This window comes from Nyctibius grandis, chromosome 4 (genome assembly GCF_013368605.1).
Source record: "Nyctibius grandis isolate bNycGra1 chromosome 4, bNycGra1.pri, whole genome shotgun sequence".
NCBI lineage: Eukaryota > Metazoa > Chordata > Aves > Nyctibiiformes > Nyctibiidae > Nyctibius > Nyctibius grandis.
In genome coordinates, this window is record NC_090661.1 from 5,231,836 (window position 1) to 5,249,147 (window position 17,312).

Sequence of the window (17,312 nt, forward strand, 5' to 3'; positions counted from 1 at the left end):
GCCCTCTCCCCCCCCGGCTCCGCACGCCGTCTCTCCCTCTCTCTCTCACACACACAGGCGCGCACGTTTTCTCTCGCTCTCCCTTTACCCGGAGGTGCACTGATAGCCATTTAATGGGGGGAGGAAAGTTAAGAGATTAAACCAATATGAACCATCGTTGCTCGTAGCAGTGCCCTATCCAGAGCAGAGCAGAATCCAGCGAGCACCCCTGCAGGAATGGAGTCGGTAAAACAAAGGATTTTGACCCCTGGCAAGGAGGGATTGAAGAATTTTGCTGGAAAATCGCTTGGTCAACTCTACAGGTAAGACTGAGACTCTTATAGGACTCTACTTCTTAGCAATAATTGGAAGCTCTTAATCGTCAGCTGCTGAAGGAGGTCGAATGGTTTGGGGAGGTTATTGGTGGAGGGCTGGGAGCTGTTGAGATACTGCTGATATAATCTGAATACTGGAAACTAGTGCTGAAACCTCTCAATATGGCACCCTCGTAACTTCTCTATCTGATTCGTAGATGGTGTCAGTCAATATGTACTGAAAGATTACCCCATCTTTCTCCCGCAAAAACAGGATCCCGTCTTGAAATCATAATCAGGAGAGAGCAGCTCCCCGTATTTTTGTTCTGTGTTAATTTTGCAATGCAGTCACAGGATCTTTCCCCCTGCCTTACCAATCATTAAAAAAAAAAAAAAAAATAATCTTTCCTGGTTTCGATTAGTCTTGTCCCTTGTGTAATTCGTCGTCAGAGGAAGATAAATATGGAGATGTATAAATAATTGATAGCCGAACGATTTTTTTTTCTCCTCAAGCTGAAACATATAGAGGGATGTGTTTAATTATTTATCTGTCTGCATTGAGAAGCATCCACTTGTCTTATAAGTAATACACAACTGCAATTGCTAAACTCAAAAGCATCACTCAACGGTATGTTTCTGGGTGTACAGAACATTTCTATCATCTTCGAGCCCTGTACACACAGCTAAACAAGCCCAAATTCTCGCATACCTAAAAAGTGTATGCACTAAAGTTGACACATCGTGCTCCATCCAACCTGGCGACTTTAGTGACCTCCAGGACGTTTGAGAACAGTCTGTGAAATTCCAATGTATTTTCGATTGTTCCTTCTGCTAGAAATTGCTCCGAAGTTTGGGGTTTTTTTTTCGAATTACAGATTAAAGGTAACTGCGGATTTATCTTCCTAGGGTAGGTCACATAAAAGTCTTTTTTCCATACCTATGCGGCAGTGTTGGGCACAGGCACAAGGCTGTTCTACAGCGTGAGTCACAACTTCTGCTGCCATTTTCAGGGACAGGGACATATCAATGAGGTGATAAAGACAACATTAAGATTTCCATTTTAGTAGGAAGGGTACAATTTTGAAAAACCAAAAGCAAAACCGAAGCCTTCAACAACGCAGTGAATATCCTGCAGGTTTTGGTCATATTTAAATCATTTTCAATGGTCAGAAAAAGAAATATTGATAATGCAGAAAAACTGCTTAAAATATAATTAAGGAAATGAACCTCTTTCTCGCACTAAAAGCCTCTAATGGATATAAATAAAACGCTCATGTCTACTGCTTTTTATACAGTCACCCAGTGAATAATGGAGAAACGGTGTTTGTATTTTCCAGCAAAACTCCATTTGAACTCCCCGCCTTGATTAACAGATGTGCGAATTACTAATCTTTTTCAAGGCACGGATCTGAACTATTTTGTTTCCGATTCTTAGAATTAAAATAGTTTTCCTCTCCCTTATACCTCAGTGTCTTCCCGAAGACAAGAAGCCCGTTCAGGGAGAAGACACTTCTACATCATTCTTTATTCGCACGAACGAATTTTGAACAGAAAAACGTGGGTTTTTATTTTATTCACAACTTTAAGATATTTCTTAATGATGCGGTCTTTAAGCATAGAAATAATTCTCCCAGCAAAGAAAAATTGGGAGGATTTCAACTCAGGAACTGTTGAAGGAAATCCCCGTATTTTCTCCAAAACACCGAGACCGTTTTGAGCCTTATTCTGCTAATTGTTACCGCCCCATTAGCCGGCTGAGTTAACCTCAAAGAGATGCACCTCAGAGGAAAATTTCTGACGTGAGAAAACACTCCTAGAGCAGGGGTGAGGGCAGCAGTAGGGGAGTCCGGAGTGTCGGGAAATGGTCACATATTCGCTTCCCAAGACGATGGAGCTAGGATGGAAATGATTAGTTTTTCTATCTTTTAAATATCTCAGTGACCTCAAAAGATTAAGAGATTCAGCACGGGACACTTGTTCGATAAACCCGATCTTTCTCACTACCGACACAGCATTTTTAAAGCTTTTCCAGCAAAGAAGAAATAAACCGAAATGTTCTAAGTCACCTTTCGTGGATGGAAGGTGTTTTTTTTTGTCGGTATTATTCTGTTGATTCGAAATAGCCGCAAATACCCACTCCCCTTCAGATTCCTGCACATTGTTTTCTAGGAGGTAGGATTCTCATGTGAAAAAAAAAAAAAAAAAAAGGAGTGGGGGCAATGAGATCGAGCTTAAAGCCGATCTGGGAAGGTTAAACCTGCTAAGCGATCACACGTTCACACCGTGTAGCTGAGCAGATGCGATCTTTCGGGCAGACTTCTCCGGAGCTGCCAGTTCTCTGAAGACGGTGATGTTTTCTTCCACTGCATGTGACAGCCATTTTGCAAATCTAAAATAAGTAGCAATATCGCCCCCCCTCCCTTTCTGTTAACATTTCTTTTGTTCCCAGACCAGAAGCGAGATGTACACCAAGATCATCCCCCTTGGTGTCTCTTAATACAGCAAGGAGGGAATAAAACCCTCTCCAAAAGCCTGTTTCGGTTTCCACCCTGTGCCTCTTGGGCTACCCAACATGGCGCCTCTGCAGTGGTTACAGATGATGTCTTCTTAATGCGTCCTACATATTTAAGCCAAAGTCTTTAATGATAGATGAGCAATTCCCAGCTAGAGCTCCTCCCTGGGCTTCTGCGGCGGGGTGGCGGGGGGAGCTGGGGATGACTAATCGTGACTCCCACAGGTCATTGCTAAAGAACAGTTGGAGGTGAATGGAAAACAAGGAATAAATCCTCAAATCAATCCAAACCGAGCCAAAGGGGCGGGGGGAGCGGTGAACTTAAGCCTTCAGCTCCCCGAAGTGGCTGTGCGTTCAGGCGGCCGGGGCTTGACTTTCCCTTCTTGTGTCGGGCAGAGTCCTAGAGAAGAGGCAGAAGCCCGGGGACACCATCGAGCTGACGGAAGATGGGAAGCCCATGGAAATGCCCGAGAAGAAAGCCCCGTTGTGCGACTGTACCTGCTTCGGGCTGCCCCGGAGGTACATCATTGCCATCATGAGTGGACTGGGATTCTGCATTTCCTTCGGGATCCGATGTAACTTGGGAGTGGCCATCGTGGATATGGTCAATAACAGCACCATACACCGAGGAGGAAAAATTATCAAAGAGGTGGGAAGCCTTCCCTCGTAAATCCCATGTCCTCCCAGTACAACTCCCAGGTCAAGCACCTTAGCGCAGGCGAGACGGGCTCGGAGGGTTTCGCAGCCTTTCCCCCCGCGCTCCGCTCCAGCCCGCGGTGCTCCCCGGCCCGGGGCGGGCGGCCCCTCGCCCTGCCCGGCCCCCCTCGCCCCGCCCGCCCCCCCCCCCCCCCCCCCCCCCCCCCGCCGCCCTTTGTAGACGGAAACCCCGTTCTTGGAGGAGAAACAATTTTTACCGATTATTCCTATTTTTTCTTTTCTGTTCCCAGCCCAAAGCCATTTTGCGGTATTTATTTGCGGGCAGATTTTTTTCCCTTTTGCACACAATCTTGAAAGACGCAAATATCTCGTAAAATAAATGTAGGGGATGGGGGAAGGAGGGCGTCGAATAAGCGACTGCCAGGGGATGCGCCGCGCTGTAACGGAGACGAGGAGGTTGTGCTAGAATGTTTGAAAACACCAGAATGAAAGAATTTGCGTTGATAAAAGGCGTTAAATGATAAGATACCTTTTAAGGCGGGCTATAGCCTAGCGAGGTGAATGCTAAACACAGATGAGCGTTAAATACACAAATCCGGAGACAAACCAATTTACACAGGCAAGAGGTGGGTGCTTACAGCCACGGCCGTGTGAGCAGGGAGGGCAGGCGATGCCTCTGCTCCTCCTCGGACAGCACCGGGCCGGGCAGCGCAGAGCCGGAGAGACGCGTCCCGGCCCCGCTGTCCCGGGCCGGCCCCGCCAAGTGCCACCGCCGGCGTTAGGAACCCCCTCTTGACTACTCGGTATGAAGTTACTGCGGGTGAATGCTTTAATCTGGCACGATTACAGCCTTCCTCTTCTCTTTCTCTCCTTCTCTCCCGGTTCCTTGCATTGGAAGAAAGCGAAGTTTAATTGGGATCCTGAAACAGTTGGCATGATCCACGGCTCTTTTTTCTGGGGATACATAATCACTCAAATCCCCGGCGGGTATATCTCGTCCCGGCTGGCAGCTAACAGGTAACGACGGTCTAAATAGCCCCAGGGTCCTGTACGAGTCCGAACGGGAGGCGGCCGGGGAGCGGGGGGCGGCGGAGCGGGGAGCCCACTGCACCCGGGGCTCCCCTGCACCCCTGCAGCAGCCCGCCCCTGGGTCAAAGGCAGTCGCGTTAAATAAGGAAGGAACACTTGCATGAGATCTGGAAACGCAGATGTGATGATGTGTTGCTCGCCTATCTTCAAACTACCTTCTGATTTTGCGGAGGATAGCTCCTGTTGGTAGCTTTTTCCTTTAAAAAGCCGTTTAAGGAGGTCGTGGCAATGATATTCAAACAACCCGTATTCAGAGGCAAATTCAAAGATTCATTATTTCATCAAAGCTTGAGAGATTTTTTTTCCATGATTGAACGAAAGAACTTTATAATTTTTGTTTTAATGAAAACCATCAGCAGGAATTTTCCATTAACGCACAAATGAATTTAGAATGGTCGAAAAACATGTTTCAATGAGACTTCCACAATGAAAAGAAAGTGCAGATGGTGCGGGGACTTAAGGACTCGTTTCTATGGTGTCTGGCAATTTTTCAAGCACCCAGGGTGCGATTCTACCTGTTAATTAGATCCACTGAGTATTCAAAACACGAGGCTTTCACGTCCATGCTTAATGCCATAGGCTCATCGTTTGCAGAAGCAGCGAAGGTCCTAGTGCCACTCTTCAAAACAATAACAAACTAAGTGCAAATGGATACTAAAATCAGCAATATATACCTTTAATTCTCGTCAGGAGTGTGCAACATCAAAGGTAGGCCTGGATAGGCAGAGGCGCTTTGCCTGGTGAGCAAGCTTACTCGTGTTTGTTTAGAAAGAGGGGGAGGAGAAAGGGGAGCTACAGCAAAAATGCTCTATCCAAGATAAATACCTTTTAGACAGAGACCTACATTAAAAATAATGAGTATTTACTAATGGAGAGATGCTCTGTAACCGAGATAACCCTCATATCCCTCCGTTTAATGCAAATAAAACAAAGTACAACATTTAATTAATTGGGGTATCTATTGCCTGTCTGTTTACAAGGGCCATCTTTCTGATAACGGATCAGAAATGTGAAAGGCTGTGTCAAATAACAATTAACAGCCAGTTAAAGGGTTCTTTTCCTTTTCTCCCCCCTTTAAGCATTTTTGCATCTTTACACAGTCTGTAACTCCTCAGCTTTAATTGGAGTTTTGCTTGAGTAAAGACTGCAGACTTTGACTCAGAGAAAAAAAACCCTGTCTTCATTCACCGGAGCAACATCAGTAAAGTCATTTGAATCAATCCAGATTTAAAGTGCTGCAACTACAAAGATTTGCAAGACAATGGCAGGGCCATTCCCAGGAAAAGTCAGTAGCAGAAACACACAACCTGGCATATGCAAATCAAATTTTCCTCCTCTTCACAAACATTTACATTTACAACAGTAAATGATGACTAGTTCCAGTTACTAACCTAAGTGTATTTTGACTCAGCAATTTTCACAGATTAGTGGTTAGTTATTACTATTGTGGAAGCCTCTGAGACAACTCCAACACAAGGCAAATGACTATGTAAATCACAGATTCAATTAAGGAACTAGCTATGACATACATGCCAGTAATAGCAAATAGTAAAATTAGATAGATAGATAAGATAAATTGATAGTGGCTGTGATTTATATTTAGTTCGTAGAAAAAAATGGCAGAGAATAGAGTGCTGAGTGGTTAGAAGTAGTGGTTGGGATAACAGGGTATTGAGAAGGTGAAACTACAAGCTAGTTCCTGAATGCTACAAAGAGATTTTGACATCTACATCTTCAACTTAAAATGAATGGGATGACCGTAGGGTAAAGCAGCACCAAAATAGGGTGCAAGCCTTGATGTCCATATCCTTTCCAAGAAACTGCAGGAGAAAAAGTCAGACAAGTGAGTACACAGGCCTGGATGCCTTCAGCACGGATAGAATATGAGCTACTATAAAAGTCTCTGCTGATTTACATGTCTTGTGCTACAGCCACAACTGGTCCCTTCACACTGGATGACAGCCAAGTAACTTTTTTTTTGTTTTTTTTTACAAACCTCATTGAATGTCTTTGTGGCATCAATGGTTTCCTTTGTATTCAGAGCAAGTCTGAATTTATAGAGAAAAACAAAGTTCAGATGTGCTCTACATAAAAAATAATAGACTCTAGAATAGCATCGCCAGATTCAGGATGATCTGTGAGAAACTCAGTCTTGAGCTCAAGAAAAAGGGAGATTTTCAAGAGGTTCATTCCCTGGAAGGGAAGGAGATAATAATTACATGGAAAAGATAGAATGAATGAAAAAATGACTCCAAGATGCTCAGAGGAAGGAAATTGGGAGGAAGGGTAAGGTGTGCTTTGTGAGCTTAATTTGTTATTGACAGGGAGCTGCTGAGTGTATGGCACTGAGTTTGCTTGACATTAAGATTCAGTCTAGCAACCAATTATAGAGATTGGTTTGACATCATTAGAAATTTTCTCTAAGGTATAACACATGGAAGAAACGACCCTCTTGTGGTATCAAGAAAACCTTTCTACACACACTGCATTAATTTCAAACTGGGCTGAGACCCTTTATTTTGATTCTGCCCCCATTTTAAAATGCTTACTGCCAATCAAGGATTAGCAACCCTGAGCTCTGAACTCTCTAACATATTTTCTTCAACTGACTCTGTCAGTGGGTAGCGTTTTACTGAGATCCTTTGCTAATTGTAGAACTCAAGGCTGCTGCTGCATGGTTATTCTGTTCTGCCTTGACCCGCTGCTCTTATCATGCATAGCTCCCCACTACTTCTGACAGATCAGATTTGGTGATTTACAGATTTACAAGTAGTAAATGGAGTTTCTCAGGAATTTGCACTTGATAGCTTGGGTCTCAATTTATCTGATAATTTTCCATCATAGAGTATTTTCAGCCCAACACTAAGAAAAAAATACTTAAAAGAGGTGTATTTACTCTGCTGTAGTACCAACAAGATCAAACAAAACCACGTTCAAAAATTCCAGAGAACATTCAGCAACAACACATCTCCCGAGCAATTACATCTCAGGTGGGCAATAGAAACTGGGCTGGTATGTTACAAAGGTCAGTGCTCCCAAACACTTTCAACCTCAATTGACTTCCATAGGAACAGAGAACCTTCAGTACATTGCAAGACAACATTATTTTTCAAGAGACACGGATTGGGCCTGAAGTGCCCCCTCATTTGCAATCAGTGAAGCTTTAAACTTGCATCCCTTGAGTAGTGTGTGAAAACAGAAGAGGATTCCCTTTTGCTACAAGGCTAGAGACCTCTTCTCCCAGAGGAGGATCCACCTCTGGAAGATGCTGGTATGAAACCACTGTTCAACCAACCACAGCAGACTGGAGGAACAAAGGAAGCACAATGAGGAGTCCCACGGGTAGGGTTTATTACAGCTATACCTTTTCTCAGGGTTAAGTTCTCAATGAACAATGAACAATCAACCTTGCCATCGATTAAGCATGACACGATGAGAGCAGGGAGTATTGAGCAGGCTCTAGTAGTTTAGAGAAGGCATCTTGTCACATGGACATCCAGGTTTGCAACTAATCTGGGTTATTTCTCCTATTTGAGCATAGGTACAGCCTTACACTAAAAAAAGTGCCCTTCTCCTCAGGCTGCAGTATACTGGGAGTAGAATTCATGGTCCCCGCAGAGATGTTTACATAACTGTCTTTATCGAGAGCAAATCAGCTGTGATTCAGAGCTTTTGAGACTGTAGGGGTGTAGGGGCAAGAATAGACAAGCAGATTCCAGAGACAAATCCAAAATAATATAAATGATTATTGCTTACAACCCTTTCTTATTAGTAATAGAAAAGCTTTCTCCCCAAAAGGTGAATGAAGTGTGAGACCTTTTTTTTTTTTTTTTGAGATTGTTTGGGATTCAATGCTATGTTTTTTACTAAATAATAGTGGATTTTGACTAGTGTGAACAGGGTTTTCAGGAGGAAGGAACTAAGTTGCTTTTGTATAGTTTAAAATAATTTTTCCTTGAAAAATACAAGAAAAGATGAAAATTCAAGTGTGATGCCCTAATACCATGTATCCACACTATATAATCAGCTGAGCTATTACTCATTATGGCAGTTAATGCCATTTAAAAGCACATAAATCTCATTTGAATGCTTTTAAACTACAGGTTTTAATGTCAACATTACAGAGGTTCCCACCAGAGGGGTTGTCATTACATGATTACGATGCAATGTGAACAGAAAGGGTATGAAATGCTGACAGTCCTCCAACCCCACCAAGTCTTAATTTCTCCTTAGTCCATGAAAAGAACTTTGGCTAGGGCTAACCAGAATTCATCTCATCTTGACAAATTTTAAAAAAACAATCATCATTCTCAGGGACTGAAATCTTATTAAAAGAAAGAAAAAGAAATTTGTGGTTTGATGTTTCCCCAATTCTATAATTGAAAATTTGATTTAAATGGAACGCGATGGCCAAGGTGTTTAAATGTCCTAAAACAAGGCAAGGAATGTAATATTCTGATATGAAATTCAGAAATGTAATTTCATAATCATGTTCTTTTGTAGTATCTTAACTATATTATAAAGAGATTTTGCTGTTCTGATGCTTTGAAAACAGCAAACTGCAAACTGGTGCAGCTTTTCTTGACTATGAGCTCCTCCAGGAAGATATATACTGTTTAACTGAGTGAGTTAACAAGCACTTCAAACCCCAGGTATATTGTGTCATTCCCAGAATATGCATATCTCTGCCTGTCTGCTGTATAAGGACCCCAGGTTACTTGGGGTATTTGTGTGGCTCATCACATGCTGTGATGAAATGCCTTCTTTTTGTATTTTGCACAACCAAGTGAGTGCCTGTAACTGGACCAGTGTTATTTATCACACTGGGAGACTGATGGTTAACCATCTAGTGCTTATGAACCCTTCAAAGTTATGATGCTGCTGAATAGTCCTTAAACAAGATCTACTGTGATCTTTACATGTCATCAGCCATTTTGGGAATATGTATAAATGCTGATAAACTTGTGGGTACAAAAAGGTCCAGACAATCAGATGATATATTAAATACCAGTTGGTAAACTGGGTTCTGTTCAATATATACAACATTCAAGTGCAAAGTAATATCAGGTAGTGGGGAACCACCCTGGAAACCAGTCATGCTCAGTGGGATATTAAGCCATGCTGAACTAGAAACCCATCATGAACTTCCAGTGTGGTGCTCTAATAAGGAAGTCGATGTAATCCTGGGGTATTTATTTTTCTGGTTTTAGTGCAGTGAGTGTATTTAGGTCAATGACACTGACCTTGGATTGTTACAGGCAATTTGGGTACATGCGTATTAATATGAGTGTTGAAAAATTAGAGATATTTTTAGAGATCTTTATTTAAAAGATGTAGCATATAATGTCACATAGTGAAAGAAATAGCAAGAACTATGTATTCAGTGTATCAGTATATAAAAAAAAATTACTAGGATGTAGTTCGATTACAAAGTATGAATGTAACTCCACTGGAAAAAATTGCTGGGTATAAATGTGTGTTTCAGTCTCATAGAAATATATAACAAGAATCAGCAAATGAAAACCAGATAAATTAAAAAAGCATAAATAGTAACAATAATGACTAGTCACCACTGGTCCAACCAGAGAAATTATATGCTAGATTCTTTGGGTGTTAAATTCCTGTATTGGAAGTTCTATTTTAGCTATTATAAATAAATGTTTTCAATACAGGGATAATTAAGCGAAATATAAGGGCTAATCAAGTGAAACATAAGGGTTAATGCCATAGCAAATATCAGGCTAGATGGCCTTAAAACTAATCCCTTGTTTTGTCTTTAACCTAGAAATACAATAATTTTATTTAAATTAATATTTCCTATTCCACATTCACGCTATTTCAAAGCTGCAGCTGTCTGTGAATAAATTACCTGCTGTGCTGTCACACATATATGGAAAGGTGTGAAACTACTGTTTTTTACCACCTCATCTCAGGATAATTTAAATATCATTATACTTTTAACTTCTGATACAATGTTTAAAAATGCTTTAAAAAAACATGCTGAAAATCTGTAATAAACCCCTTGCCCTATCAAAAGCATTACCAAAATGCTGTGGTAGTATCTCCTCACTGATTTCCTAGGTGAAGAGGTTGAATACTGTAAATCAGGAAAGATTCTCTGAAATTAATGGGTCATTGTTAGATTACACAGGATAAGGAATTAATTCCCAAGTTTGCAATTACATATTTAAAATAGAAATGCAGGTTTCAACTGTATGTACCAAGTACTGCTTCAAAAATAGATCTGAAACAATCACAGACTTTTTTTTGGTAAAACAAAGCTGAGTGACCATTTTAGCTCATTTATGTATACTCAAACATTAGAACTCTCTTACACAAAGAAATACAAATGGCAGAACACAACGACATTTTTTAAAAAATTAAAGTCACCTTATAATTCTATGATAATGACATATATTTCTCGTTACCTGTTAAACAACAAATCCTGGCACTATTCATATTAAGAATCATCACTACATAACTATACTAAATTTCTCTACAATGCAATTATCTCTCATCTATGTTGAACTCTTCATCATTGTCTCTTTCTAACCTGAATGAAAATATATAAATCAGCCTTTCACTTCAAATCAGTCTTTGCTTTTAAAGTGCCATTCATCTTGTTATTAAGGGCTAAATCCTTCTTCCCAGCGAGTAATCTGATAGGATTATTTGCATGAATAAACTGAATGATATTTCAGACAACTCTATGGCAGTGCATCTCATCTCAGGGTCCCAAAGATTTTCACTGGAATTGTGTCATTAATGTGTCACTGAAATCAGAATATTTCTCCCTAACTCAACCTTAATGACAACAAGCATAAAAAATGTAAGGCAAAGTATTGGTTTAGAAATGAAAGTCCAAAGATTTCCTAGAACTTTACATCTTTACATTTTCTTGGTTTAAAGAGAGAAATTATTTACTTTCCTTTAGCACGTAGACATATTGTGTGGTTTTTTGATTTGCAAACAATGTATAATTCACAGCATGACCAGGGGATTTGTGGATGGTTAGACAAGAGCCAACTTCTCAACTTCTGAAGACATAAACTGACCTTGCACTGTAAGAGAGAACCCCTGACGTTGTACTTGCCAACCCCACCTTTCAAGTTCAGTTCAAAATCCTGCAAATCAACCCGGGCTCCGATCCCAGGCACTGGTGTTGGGTTCATCTGCTTCCAGCCAAAGAAGCCAATATTGCACAAAAACCCCAAGATGATTTTGTCACCCTACTGCATTGCAGGGTCTTTTAAGCACCAGTCACTGCAAGAAGGGGACTGGGGAAACATCTATGGGTGGCTGGTACCGCTGCTCCCTCTGCCATATGGCTCGAGGTCCTTCCATTTTTCTGTCATGAATGATGAAGCTGTTTTCACAATTTAATGATGCAACAAGGGATTTGGATGGGGGTTTTGGTGGATAAAAGGGGGCCTCAGATGTGTGACAAAAATTAATAATGTATCCAAGCCCTTATTATACTAGATTAGATGGCGGGAGGCCGGCTTTTACATATTAATGCTTCATGAAGGGCTTATAATAGGATTTAGTATGAAGGGCACACAGACACATCCACGTCCTCCCTTGTACACATATGAATGAAAATAACCTGTTTTGTCACATTTTAAAAAAGCCAAATAAAGCTGCTATACTACAGCTTCTGGCCACAGACTATTATTAAAGAGGATCGGTTTTAAGTGATTCTCTCATGAAGCACAGTCACCTTAAGACTGGCACTTGGGAATAAGTGTTCCTCTCTAATGTCAAAGGTAGCTTATTCTATCTGTTTTGCTGGGCAGCTGAGTTCATCAACCACTCTAATATTCATGGCATAATCCCAGCTTTGTTAGCCCCATGCCATTTTATGCAAATTAAATGCCTGATTCAGATAAACCCCACTACATTCTGTCTATCATTTATGAAACCATAAACAGTCAGGGTGGGCATTTCCCATGAATAAGTCTACAGTAGAGGGGTCAATAGAATCATCAGAAAATTGGCTATACCAGAGAAAAGTCAGAATGATGATATATGTCGCAGAATAACTAAACAGTATCTTCCCATACTGGGTTAATTTTCACTTAGTCCATTACAAATACGTAAACATTAATAGAAGTTGTCCCAAGAAGGGTAATCAGCATGATTACAGACTGAAAAGACAACTAGAGTAAGAGAAATAATATCAAGAGTATTTAGGTTACAAAGGAGATGAAGAAGTGACATAACAGGTAGATACTTAATAAACATCAGTATAGGTAATGCAAATACTCCGAATGAGTGGCTACTCACAGTTTGCAGTCAAGGAGGTAACCATTGACACATGGGGAACAGCTGGAAAAAAGCAAACAATTGTCACAATATATCGTTTCAGATGTCAGTAAGAGCACTGCTTACATTTACATGAATTGAAAGCAAGTAAACCATCACTAATGGTGTTAAATTTATAGCTTCCAAGCAAACCTCAAGCAAGAACATTATAAGCTGAAATATTATTGTCTCTGTTCCTGAGAAGCACCTGTATTACTCCCAGTTGACTAGTACAAGTCCACCAATGTGGACTTTTGGAACTACTTGGATATAGAATGGCAGTGATCCTCAAGATACTAAATGCAGAGAACTACATTTACTCTCGACGAGTTATTTCAGGACTAAATATAAAAATTTCACAATTTTATCCTGCTTGTTCAGATATAACCAACAAAAGTAGGATTATGTCTGAAATTTGGACTTATTTTTGCATTCTATCCTCCATTGACCCAAATTCTTTGAAATTGGTATCTGTAGAAAATTTGCCACACAAGTTTACGTAAAATCACACCAGATGCTTTCAGATCAAGCTGATAAAGAAACTTATTATTTAATGGGATTATATCATCCAGCTATGTCAGTACTGTCAAATAACTTTGCTCCCAGTTCCCTTCCAGGTCCTGAGCCTGCACAAATCCCTACTGCATGTGTGATACCTCATAACCAGAGTCACTTTCAGAGGGGAAAAAACTAATCCTCTCTGAAACGAAACCCATGTATGCTTCTGGCATAGTTAATTCCAGGCACTCTTTCCACCAGATATCCTTAATCACCTCTACCTGCTTTGGTACTTTACCCCGACACAATATGTACACTGGATTTCATGCAACAAAATGCTGTTTAGGTTGGTTGCAAAAAAATGCTAATGTCACAGTCACTTTGCTCTGAAGGAATCTACATTTACTCTGAGCAGTCCAGATACAAACAGCTGTAACATACGGCCCATATATCAGGAAACACTCCACAAAGCAGTACAGATGTAGCTTTTGAGTCCAACACGTAGCAGTTATCCTCCCAACCAGATCCACAAAACATTTCAAAGTTAAAAACACAGATGATTTCTTTGATAACGGTATTATATATCTCTAAATCAACAGAGGCAGTTGAATCACAGCCTAAGCCCTGGAACTCGCTAATGTAATTTGAATGAGATGGTCTTGGTTTTGAAATACGATCTAGCAGATTACACATTTAAAGAGCAAGCCATCCCAAAGCTAATGAGCTAGAAGGAATGAGTCAGAGTTTTATCTAGACATATATGGATATAATGAGTTGTAAAACGAAACCGCAGGTTTGAGAGATTCACCAGCTGAATTCAAACAGGAGAGAGAGAGTTGGTGGGGTGATCAAATGAATGAAGAGTAAAGAAGACAAGGTGAAAAGGGCCTGGCTTGCTTAGTGATGCAAAAGAAAGAGACAGGATTGCTACTGGGGTAAACTGCAGAGATTAAAACTGCTAAAATAAGACAGCATGGGTACAAGTTATCTGCTGCATGTAGGGAGTAACAAGCTGGAAAGGCCTCCAAAATAAGTAGGGCAAATGCTAATTACTTCTGAGCTGGAACCTGATCTCCTTATGAAAGGATGATGTAATGTGCTTGCTGGTAAGAGCAATGATCAGAATTTAATGACCCAGGAGTCTTTTACACTCAGAATCAATTGCAATGATGCTGTCATCCAACAGCGCCCAAGTTCTTCATGAAATACACACTGACGTCAAAAATACATCTGTGAACAGGCAATGGAAGGCTCAGCCTGAAAACTATTTAGGGTCTTGGTTTGAGCTGTAAGAGTCAGTGGCATTAGTGGGGCTTGCAGAAGGCAGGCGGCTGAAGAAACTTTGTGTTACTGATACACATTGACTTAGTCTCTGCATGGCATTTCATTCTGGCGCTTGATCCAGCCCTTGCGTGGTCCATTTTGCTAAAAGACTTGTGAATGTTTTGGGATTTATTTATCTTCAAAGCTGGCAGATCAAACCACAGCAAATTCAGGTCCTCAAAATGTTCATGTTCTGTGTCAAAGTCTTAGAAGACCCTCATCACACCTGATATGGGTAGAAATGATACACTTTGTAAGAAGGGAAGTGTTAACTGCCAGCTAAATGCCTGAAATTTCTATATATTCAGTCACTGCATAACTCAAAGAAAAAACTAAGTTAAAAAGGATGATCACAAATTGCCATTGCTAGCAACATTTGCAGAAGGAAGGATTCTGAAAAACTGCTGCATGCCTACAGGCATTCCAGTTACCTCCTGTCCTGTTTCTCCCTAGACATTCTGTTTTACTGAAAAAAATAAGGATTTAAACCAGCATTCAGCCTTGCAGTTCCTCTCAGACAAGAAATTCTTTGCATTGTATAAAGAAAGAACATAATCAGTTCTATGTGGTGTTGTTGGCTTTTTGTAGGAGGAGGTGTGTCAAAGATGAATGATAGTAGGAAGAGTCAAAGGTAATAAATTTTAGAAATCTTGAGCTGGTGGAATAGTATAAAAGGCACTTTGTGTGACATGTGTTCATCTGCCCAGAGCTGCTACTGCACTGGGACTCTCCCGAACAAGCACTGTTCAAGAAAGAACATCAAAGTATATTCAAGACCCAGTTTATTTATATATATATTTTATAAAATAAGTCTTTGTTCAACCTGTTTTATGTGTTTTCTGTAAGGAAAAAGAATGGCAATAAACAGCTCACCAACTTGAACCCAAATAAATTTCATTTTTTTTAATGACAGAATTTTAATCTCATCTTTAGACTAGGTTGGGGAAACTTTGCAAGGAAAACTCACTTTTTCACTCCTCTTTAGTTTCCACCCTTACCTAACAGAGGAATCTCATGTAAGACTAGGAAAAATGTTTTATCTTTGTTTACAAATAAAGTATTTGTTCAATACAGACACTTTACTCAGTTAAAATAATGTCCTCTATAATATGATTAGTATTACAGTAAAATTGTCAAGTGCAGAGGTTGTATGTCCCAGAAAAGAACATGGGCTACATTTTCCATAGGTTCCCATTTACAGTCAGAATAAACCACCTTATAATATTTTGATTTAATTTATTGTAGCAGTGTGAAATGCTTTCACACACCCCCCCACCGTGATTCCCTAGAAAACGAACAAAATAATCGAACTTTCCTGTTCCATAGATAGGTCTTCCATGAAATGAAGATCAGTGGCTTTTTGGAGGTGAAAACTATTCAGTTAACAGTTCTGAATGAATTTTCTATTGATGGCATTGAAACCTTCTTTAGGTTATCATGAAGAGTGATGTGAAACCTTCTGTGCCTTCATAGTTCTCAATGTAAATCCATTAAAATATCTGTAATCTTGTTTTGTAGTTGTCAGTGACCAGCACTTACTATTCTTTAATTATTTTGGAATTTAATTAAATGGCATTCATAATTCATTGATACAGCATATATTTAAGCATCTTAAATCTACAGTATTTTCTCTTTTAAATAAATATAAAAGCCCACTATTGTGAACATACCCTTTGATTTTTTTTTAAGGGGTAAACTTTAGTTAAGATACTTCATATTCTTTAGAACAGACATATTATTTGGTTTCCATAGCAGTTTTGTTTTCACAAAGTTGGACCACTTATTCAGAGAATAAAGAGACATAGATAATTGTGGAATTTGTCAATTATATTAAAAAATGACACAAATAGAAATATACAGGATTCAGACTGCTGAGGAACTGACTCCTACCCATACACATGTGAAAGGCATTTTAGCTTTATGGATCATTGTAGCAATTTTCACTCCCAGTCATGGGGGTAAAAGGATGCTTCCAACCAGGACCCCTCACTTCCAAGTATCATATGTGTAACCCAGTATGTCACCCATCTGGCCTTCAGCATTTGGCATGCATCTCTGCTCCCACTGTTCTCAGCTTGGTTTTTGAGCTGGCTGCGCTTCTTCCAACCGAGTAACAATATCGATAACGCAGTTCCATGCAGAATGCTCATGTAATATGAATTGCCTAGAAAAGGTAGACGAGAATAGTGGGGCTGCACAGACACAAAAATTAGAAATCCAGAGATGAAAATAAATACATTTCTTTCTCTTTAGTTTATCCCCAAAGAGAAAAATGAGCCAATTGGATAGAAACCCAAGAAGATTAATTCCCCCTGTAACCTCATTCCATTCTAAGCATTTTTCCTGAATTGTCAGAGTCATTTCCTTCCTCTGCTCCCATCCCAAATGTCTCTTAGTCAAATATGATTTTGCTATTATTACTACTTATATTACAGGAGGACTAAGTCACAGCTCATGACCTTCACATAATGCCAATGTCAGTAAAACACTGAGGATCAATGTTAGATTCTGTCTTTTGGGACTGAGTCTACCGAGTCTAGAAATAGAAATAGATAAGCAAAGCATAATTCTGTGTTTCAGGGCTTATTCTGGTCACTTATGAGGACTAGGATTTGCCTTTTTTCCCTCTCCTTGAC

The 17,312-nt window shown here is 40.1% G+C and overlaps 1 protein-coding gene across 2 annotated transcripts in view; it reads left to right on the plus strand.

The window, feature by feature from the left end:
* The first annotated feature begins 216 nt into the window (after nucleotides 1-216).
* The window catches only part of SLC17A6 (solute carrier family 17 member 6), a 32,285-nt gene continuing 15,189 nt past the window's right edge, over nucleotides 217-17,312 (plus strand). Inside the window, exons 1-4 of one of the 2 annotated variants that reach the window (XM_068398966.1) lie at nucleotides 217-302; nucleotides 375-377; nucleotides 3,202-3,454; nucleotides 4,361-4,479. In XM_068398966.1, coding sequence (XP_068255067.1) covers nucleotides 217-302; nucleotides 375-377; nucleotides 3,202-3,454; nucleotides 4,361-4,479 — 461 coding nt within the window. The remainder of the gene's footprint in view (nucleotides 303-374; nucleotides 378-3,201; nucleotides 3,455-4,360; nucleotides 4,480-17,312) is intronic. The other variant, XM_068398967.1, reaches the window with a different exon arrangement.